The sequence below is a fragment of the Oncorhynchus nerka genome, linkage group LG21 (genome assembly GCF_034236695.1).
Source record: "Oncorhynchus nerka isolate Pitt River linkage group LG21, Oner_Uvic_2.0, whole genome shotgun sequence".
Taxonomy (NCBI): domain Eukaryota; kingdom Metazoa; phylum Chordata; class Actinopteri; order Salmoniformes; family Salmonidae; genus Oncorhynchus; species Oncorhynchus nerka.
In genome coordinates, this window is record NC_088416.1 from 25,892,364 (window position 1) to 25,900,592 (window position 8,229).

The following is an 8,229-nucleotide window of genomic DNA, read 5'->3' on the forward strand; positions in this document are numbered from 1 at the left end:
ACTGCCTTCAGGCTATGTGGGAGATGGTGAATCATCTCTCTGCACCAGTATGACACTGTAGGCATTGAGCCTTCCAATTAAGTCTATGCATAATGCATATTACTTATACAGGTGGTCATACTTTTAGTAGTACTTTTAAATGTATACTGTATTTCACAAGCTGCTAAACTCACAAGACAGAAGGACAGTATGGTAACAGTCATCTCAAGTTTGAAAGCAAACTTATTGGAACCAATACTACTACCATTTGTGTAATCATATGAAAATCTCCAAATTGTCACATTAGTTTGATATTTTGCCATCTTATAAAAAGCCATAAGAATAACTATCAACTATACATACACCTGTTAGGATTTAACCTAAAAGTAATCATAAGGCCTATGGACCGATATAACATTTAGAGTTGATTTGGAAATGATACAATCAAATGACAAAGAGAACAATAGCCTTCATAATGTTATTTACATTTCACAATACTTTATAACATTGTTTCATCAAATATCAACCTGGTCAGCTACCATAGAATCTGGTCATCAGGATTTCCTATGTTGCAATTGAATATAGAAAATATGTAATTGGCTCTTGGTAGCTTCTTGGTAGGACTTCTCAACCCATGTCAGTTGTAGCAGCTACTGTGTTGTAGCTACATATGAGGACACCGAGGTACGGACCTTGCCAACATTATAAAAATATATAATAATCTATAATTTTTTAGGAACAGTTGGGGTCTCAACTTACTGTTGAGAGTTGGAATAGTAGAATACACAAGGTGCAATTTCTAACTTGGTTGTGAATCAGCAGTTTCCCTCTTCTTATATGTCTCTCACTGACTGTCACTCAAGTAGCCCATGTCAATTACATTTTTTTAGATTGTTAAATTAGTCTAGCCAGCTATCTAAAGGTGTAGCAATCATGGCCAAATTTTCGCTGTTCTCCAAATAGTATTTTAGAGTGCGGACCTCACTAAAACTCAGACCCTGTTGTGCTTGTGAAATATGATGGTGTATCAAAGGAGAAAACAAAACCAAGTTCAACTATGCAAAATAAACAAATAAAAATTAAGCTAATTTCAAATAATTTGAGCAACTTGATATTAAGTAAATTGTTTTGTCATCAATTTGCCATACATTCTTCCAACAAGCTCTGAAGAAGTTTTGGCCCACTCATTTGGTCAGAGCGCTGTCTTGTGTCTATCGTCAAAATTCAGTAGTGGATTGCTGAGTTAACAAAAACTATCAATATCAATTAGATGTACATTTTTGTGTTCAAAATATGTACACTTAAGAAACATAACAATGAACTGTTCACAACCTCACATCCTGACTGAGATCCACACAGTGGAATGAGAAACAAAAATATCACATTTCCTAAGACATTGACATTGAGCTGCAGTCCGTTTATCATCCTTCAATGGCGTGATGAAAGATGATGAAATGTGAATGAGGAGATCCTCTTGGTTAATATTAGGTGATGACCACGGTTTCTTAATGACTCAGTTAAGTGTGATTCTCAGTGCCGTTGTGGGTGAGCTTGGTTTTGTGCTCGATGTGGGGGCCCCTGGTGGAGTACGGTACCATCAGGAAGGGCTCCTTGGTCTCGCCCTCTCCTACAATACTCTCCTCATCTTCAGACTGGCCAATCCGCTGCAGGAGCAGGTAGCACCAACATCCGCAGATGAGAACACCGAGGGCAGCAACAGCAATGAGGATCACTATGATTGTCACCACCCCAGTAGTGGGGCTGTGGTCTGTGATGTACATGTTGCAACAGGAAGGTGACTCAGAGCATTGTCACAGAACAGGGGACTTGACAAGGACTGCGTGGTATGATCCCTTGCTGATTTTGGTGTCTTACGGTTCTGCTTGGGAGACCTGGGGGTCACAAAAAGCAAATAATGTTGAATATTTAACAAAAAATAACAAAATAAACCCTGTTGTCAGTGCTTGTATCTACACATCTGAATCTGTTTATAATGCATTTTCGGCAGACATCTGCTGACTCAACCATAGGCCTATGTAATAGGACTCAACACAGAATCTAACCTCCAAATAAGCAAAAGGCTTGAAATAATGTATTGATTAAAAATTAAGTTGATAGCCTACCACCCTGTGGTAGGTAATCATATATATCTATACGCTATATTCTGCATAATAGCGTATGCAATAATGAACTATGAACGGAACGCCTTTATGCCATCAAAGCTAACGCATATGTTTTAACTGTGCACGCCGAATCATTGCACATTAATACGCATTTATGTATGTACATGCATGATACATCGGGTCCTAACGAGATTCAAGACGCACTAGATGAGACACCTTACCATTCCATTGAAACAGACGACGCGATCGCGTATCTTCATCAACGTGCTATGCAGCAACAGCCCTGCCTGTATCAATACATAAGATCCATGACTCTTCCTAATTGAACCGATTTCATTCGTAAAATTTGCTCATGCAGTGCATTAAATACACTAGTAGCCACCCACGCAAAAACCGAACTTCAAGGCCCCTGTATCAGTGCAGGAAATGAGACCATGTGATGCACAATATATCGAAACAAATGTAAATTTGTGCTGTCAATCTCTATTTTAAAGCAACAGTAGTAGCTAGATTATCTTCACTGACAACATGTACATTTAAAAAATATATATATCACTTCATGTTTGTCTATGGACATAATTTTGAACGGTTAAATAGTTATAGGAGCTCATAGATTTGCTAATGTGTTACCATCTCGGTCTCATATCAGTCATAGTTCAATGTTATGTGGTGGTGTCATGCAAATACTGGTGGACCCCTCCAGACTTCAAAATATCACGTGATACACACAGGCTGCTTGTTCCTGGAAATTGGCTCGAGCTACTGTAAAGTAGCATTTTGTTTGGACGTCAAAGAAGCAGGTTAATCAGCCAACTTTACTGTCGCTAGGTAAGGAAAAGCTAGTTAGTTTAAGTGTTTGTCTTCTAAAAAGTATGTAACTACAGTACACTGAAGCCTTGAGCTCCCGTAAATATGAGGATTAACGTTAGCTAGCAAGCCGTTCGGTTTTTAGACAGCCATCGACGACGCCTCTGTCTCGTCTTGACTAATGGTCATTTAGTTAGATAACCGAGTTGTAGCTACTGTTATTTGCCTAGCTAGCAAGCCAGTTGATTAATTGCAGTAACATGGGCCCGTGGGCCTAACGTAATAGTGTTTCACAGGTGCCACTGACTAGCTTTCGAAGTTCGGTCTTGTCCTGACAAGTTTGTTTAGTATTGTAGCTAAATTAGCTAGCTAAATGAGTTTCCTACTGTACTAGCTAGATTAGCTAGCTGTAATCTAGACTAGCCTGACTGGAGTCTTGAGTTAACGTTACATGACTAACGTTAACTGTACCCTTAATCAAACTAACGTTACCTGACTAACATAATAGTTCATGTCATTAACCCTCCTATTATGTTGCGGTTCAATTTGACCCATTTCCACTTTTGAGTTCTCTAAAATACTAGTTAACCTCTTTTTCTCCATTAAATTACTTTTCCTCATTTAGGGTCATGAACCTAACTTCAAAATGTGGACACTGGTGTGTTGTGGAATGTCTTGAGTAGATTTCGTATACAAACATGATGTTGTGGGTCATTTTGACCCGGAGGCTTTCATGTGTATAGATATTTGCACAGGTCCAAAATAAACAAGTGTCTTCTGTGTATTTTGTTTTGACTGGTTCTGGTGGCACTTCTATAATTATTTTGGGGTGAAAATGAGCTTTCCCAAGTTTATTCTCAGCGCGAGTGCAGCAGATCTCTGACACACACTCAAAAATGAGCTCCAAACAGAAAATGCTTGTTTTAGAGAAAGGAAATATGTTTAACAAAATAGCTCTAAATATAGAAGTTTTGAAATCAAATGTTATTGTTTTTCTTCTTTCTGAAAGGTCTGACAAGACAAAATAAAGTTTGAGCTGTTTTTACTTGATTCTTTGACCGTCTAGCGTGTGTTTAAACTGCGGGTCAATCTGACCCATACCACAATGGGATGCACTTTTTTCCCCAGCAGAGCACAAGGGTTAGAGATGTTATCATGTTCCATGACTCTTGTATACCTGTTGTATAACGTTGGTTTTAAAAGAGCCATGTAATACGATTAAGGTATTATTAGCTAACCTTACAGCCTGTTACAGCTGTGACTGAAGCCATGTAGACCTGGCTATCTGATTTTATTTACAAAATATGCTAAGAAATGATTAATCTATAGACCTCCAGTCATTGCAATATAAATGTAAATGATGATTTTTTTTTGTTGTTGATGATTAATAAGAAAGACATGGCAAGTGCACCACCAATGGAGACAGGTGGATTTGTGGGGCTCCCTCAGCCACCTTCCTATGAAGAATCAGTGGGTCCTCAGTACCAGGGGACGGTGCTTCCTCCTGCCTATACCAAATCTGCACAGTACCCATACCCAACACAGCCGTATAATCAAATATATCAACCAACGGCTCACAGTACTACCAGTCCAATAGGTAATTAAAATCTTCATCACATTGTTTTCACTTTTCACTATGCTGTTCCCTCATAGGTCGAACTCTCTTGACACACTTTGCTTGAGACAGCTCAAACTGGTCCATCCAGAATGCATTCTTTTGGTTTCAAACTATCTCTAGTAGCCTATTCCCTATTTTGGGCTATTGGTTTGCTTTGCACTCTTAACATAATAGTTTTGGAATCTGATAGGTCTTGATGGATTAACAGTGTCCTGTGCAAGGGACCTAGCTAATCCCTAGAAGGCTACGTAATGAACGTTAGCTTTTAATTTCCTGTTTGGTGTTTAACATTCTTTGTTCTCCAGTGTCAGTTCAGACCATTTACGTCCAGCCGGGTGTGGTGTTTGGGGATCTTCCAGTGCAGACTCATTGCCCTGCATGTGCCCAGATGGTGATCACTCGGCTGGAGCACACCTCTGGAACAATGGCTTGGTTAACATGTGCTGGCCTGTTCATTTTCGGGTAAGATTCATTTATCAAGAGTCCCCCTGCAGTGCTTGCAGTGTATTGTTGTTCATAGTCCTGAAAAGTCTCATTTTGTATGGGCTGCATAATGCATTATCTGATCTTTTGTTTTTTTGTAGTTGCATCTATGGCTGTTGCCTGCTTCCTTTTTGTGTGGATGGTTTGAAGGATGTGACACATCGATGTCCGAACTGCAACAACGTCCTTGGAGAACACAAACGGCTTTGATTATGTCTTTTGAAAAGAGTAGTCTCTATTGAGCATGCAACCTTGCAGCCTGTCTCTATCTTGAATTGTCTAATTACAAATACTGTCAGAGGCTAAACAATCATGTTAAACATGCATATTTTGATGATGGTCATCATGTAGTCTATATCAGGGATACTCAACTCTTTACTCTGAGGTCTGAGCCTGCTGGTTCTGTTCTACCTGATAATGAATTGCACACCTGGTGTCCCAGGTCTAAATCAGACCCTGATTAGAGGGGAACCATTTCAAGAAAATGCAATGGAACTGTCTTTGAAGAGAAGAGTTGAGTGATCTATATAAATGTATTACCTTTATTAAGAGCTTTGTCCACTAGATAACTTGTCAATATTGCACTTTCAAATGGATTTTATTATATAATTGTATATATGTCAGTTTGAATAGTAATGTGCACACAATGTTGGTGGGGTTAGAGGTAAGACTGGTCGATATTGTGATTGTACATTTTCATAGGATCTATATGTAATCAAACTGCAATATGACTACCTGTTAAGACTACCTTTTAATAAAGTCTTATTGTGATGATTACTGGTAAGTAAGCAAGCTCATCATACAAACTGCCCTAAGTAGATCCACTTGTTGTCTTAGGCCTAAATGCCTTTAGTTTGAATGAAGGAGTGGTTTTGCTGTAAATTATGCTGTGGAATTCAGGCACCTTTGAGCATTCCCAAGTCCATGGATTCACAAGGTTGTCATTGATTGTATAGGCCCTATTTGTTTATTTTCATTCATCACATACAATTGTGTGCGTCTGTAGAATTCACTTAATGGCACTTTTTCAATGTGTATGCATGACATAAGCACAAATAAATTAGATAATTTTTACCACCAAATGTGATCATTGTTCATTCTTTAAAGTCAATTATTTGTCTTTTGTTAGAGTTTGTGCTTTCTTGCCCAGACTAGCTTATTTCCCCCATCATACCCCCTCTTCCAGCACTTCTGACATGTTTAGTGTATTATATGCATATATTATAAACTGGGTTGTTCGAGCCCTGAATTCTGATTGGCTGACAGTATACCACCGGAATGACAAAACAGCCCTTAGCCATGGTATATTGGCCATATACCACACCCCCTCTTGCCTCATTGCTTAATTATAGCCTATCATAAACCTTAGGCTATAATATATGCATATAATGCACTTTCTATCATACACTGTTGGGCACGTACTTCTATGCTATGATCCATTACCTTTGGCAATGAAATATCAGACAGGCCAGAATCTGCTCAAAACCAGTAGCAGTATTTATATTTTGCTAAAAAATAATGAATGAAAACAAACAGGCATTGATAGCAACATACTGCTTATGCTTCTTTCTACGTGAGCGTTTGCTGAAGGCATTCCACCTCCAACTTCCACATTCTTCTGTGAACCGCAGCGCGTTCAGAGAGGTCTGCCATCTTTACCGCGCGCAGGGCAGGTTCTGGAGAGAGGGCCTGGATCATCACCATTACATGTGTAAAATCGGGGTAACAAATCAAGGGTTTTGTTAAATGTTGTACATATTTTAGCTGCAGCTAGAAGGAAAATTAAAGTGAATCACCCTGAAGTAGGCATGGGTTGGCATTAGGAATGTTGTTGACGCCATTGACAACGAATGTCACTGTCTCGTCCAAAAGAAGCACCGTGTTGTGATCCAACCGAACTTCCATTATTGTCCCTTGCATCCAAACCACAGAGACTACAAGTGCAGTGTTTTTATATTAAATTCGAGCGTGCCATTCAATCGGTTATCTTTTCCCTCTCGGAGTTGGCTGGAAGGAACTTTGATAGGAGGACTTTTCTTATTTTCTACTGAAATTTGTCCGGGGTCCATGCCATCTGCGAGTGAACACTTTCAAACGAATTCGTTATAAAAATGTTTTATTTCGTGTGACCTTTGACGTAATTGTGACCAATATCCGGGATGTTGATTTCAACGTTTGTCTTTTGTTTATTGTTTATATATAGACTTGTGTTCCGATATGTACTTTTTATATCGATTTGTCGTTAGTAATAAAAATACAATAAAATATTTTAACATTTCAAAATAAAAGCACACGTCGTGCTAACAGTGGGTATTATCAAAGATTATAAACTGGGTGGTTTGAGCCCTGAATTATGATTGGCTGAAAGCCATGGTATATCAGACTGTATACCACTGGTATGACAAAACATGTAGTTTTACTGCTCTAATTACGTTGGTAACCAGTTTCTAATAACAATAAGGCTCCTCAGGGGTTTGTGATATATGGCCAATATACCACGGCTAAGGGCTGTGTCCAGGCACTCTGCGTTGCATCGTGTTGAGAACAGCCCTTAGCCGTGGTATATTGGCCATATGCCACACCTCCTCGTGCATTATTGCTTAATTAAACATGACAATGGGAGTCGTTTTTCACAAAGCGGCACCGAGGGCTGTCTAGCTCCCGCCTATTCTTTCTTTGGATTGGAGGATACATTTCCATGAGGATTGTTGATGTAAACCGCCTGTATTCATTGGAGAGACTGCTACTAGCCTAATACAATGAATATGCATAGCCATCTCAAGATAACTCCTATATAAAGTTGCCGGGATGTTACGTGTCCTACTTATATCAGTACACTCGTAACAATTTGAAAAAGTTATATTCGACCAAATAAACCTCACGTAGAAAATAAGCCATTATTTTTTGTTGATGAACCAATTCGACCATCTCATTATTTATTTATTTGTATTTATTTATTTTCTACCAAAACTCCTTGCATGGTGGGCTAAACAACGAAAAAACGCCACCAGCTGCAGGGAGAAAGATTTTCCGCCGAGTTGGGTCTCTTTTTCTCTGGTATTTTCATTTGCTGATGATGGGCATAGGGAATACACGTTTTGTCAAATGCATTTGAATTCTTTGATCCTGATTGACCCATTCAGTTTCTTAGGCCTATCACTATTGTGAACTATTGTAAAACCATGGTCCGTAAATAATAATGACATTGACGAGCAAATA

At 38.9% G+C, this 8,229-nt stretch overlaps 2 protein-coding genes across 3 annotated transcripts; one reads left to right on the forward strand and one right to left on the reverse strand.

The window, feature by feature from the left end:
- Nucleotides 1-443: 443 nt before the first annotated feature.
- Nucleotides 444-2,722, reverse strand: snn (stannin). The gene is made up of 2 exons (XM_029625452.2): nucleotides 2,324-2,722; nucleotides 444-1,871 (listed from the first exon to the last, which is right to left on the reverse strand). The coding sequence occupies exon 2, from the start codon at nucleotides 1,758-1,760 to the stop codon at nucleotides 1,497-1,499; it is 264 nt and encodes an 87-aa protein (XP_029481312.1). The 5' UTR covers nucleotides 1,761-1,871; nucleotides 2,324-2,722; the 3' UTR covers nucleotides 444-1,496.
- Nucleotides 2,723-2,836: 114 nt separating this feature from the next.
- Nucleotides 2,837-6,092, forward strand: litaf (lipopolysaccharide-induced TNF factor). 2 transcript variants are annotated; one of them, XM_029625450.2, is made up of 4 exons: nucleotides 2,837-2,930; nucleotides 4,302-4,506; nucleotides 4,833-4,989; nucleotides 5,112-6,092. In XM_029625450.2, exons 2-4 carry the CDS (start codon nucleotides 4,308-4,310, stop codon nucleotides 5,218-5,220), a joined length of 465 nt encoding a protein of 154 aa, XP_029481310.1. In that variant the 5' UTR covers nucleotides 2,837-2,930; nucleotides 4,302-4,307; the 3' UTR covers nucleotides 5,221-6,092. The 2 variants fall into 2 exon arrangements, with proteins under 2 accessions (XP_029481310.1, XP_029481311.1); XM_029625451.2 differs by having other exon boundaries at nucleotides 2,844-2,930; nucleotides 4,306-4,506.
- Nucleotides 6,093-8,229: the final 2,137 nt, after the last annotated feature.

Excerpts from the sequence above, each read along its gene's own strand:
- snn (XM_029625452.2), bottom strand. The coding sequence starts at position 1,760 with ATGTACATCACAGACCACAGCCCCACTACTGGGGTGGTGACAATCATA.
- litaf (XM_029625450.2), top strand. The coding sequence starts at position 4,308 with ATGGCAAGTGCACCACCAATGGAGACAGGTGGATTTGTGGGGCTCCCT. Across the intron at positions 4,507-4,832 it reads CAGTACTACCAGTCCAATAG|TGTCAGTTCAGACCATTTAC; the intron begins GTAATTAAAATC and ends TTTGTTCTCCAG. Across the intron at positions 4,990-5,111 it reads GCTGGCCTGTTCATTTTCGG|TTGCATCTATGGCTGTTGCC; the intron begins GTAAGATTCATT and ends GTTTTTTTGTAG.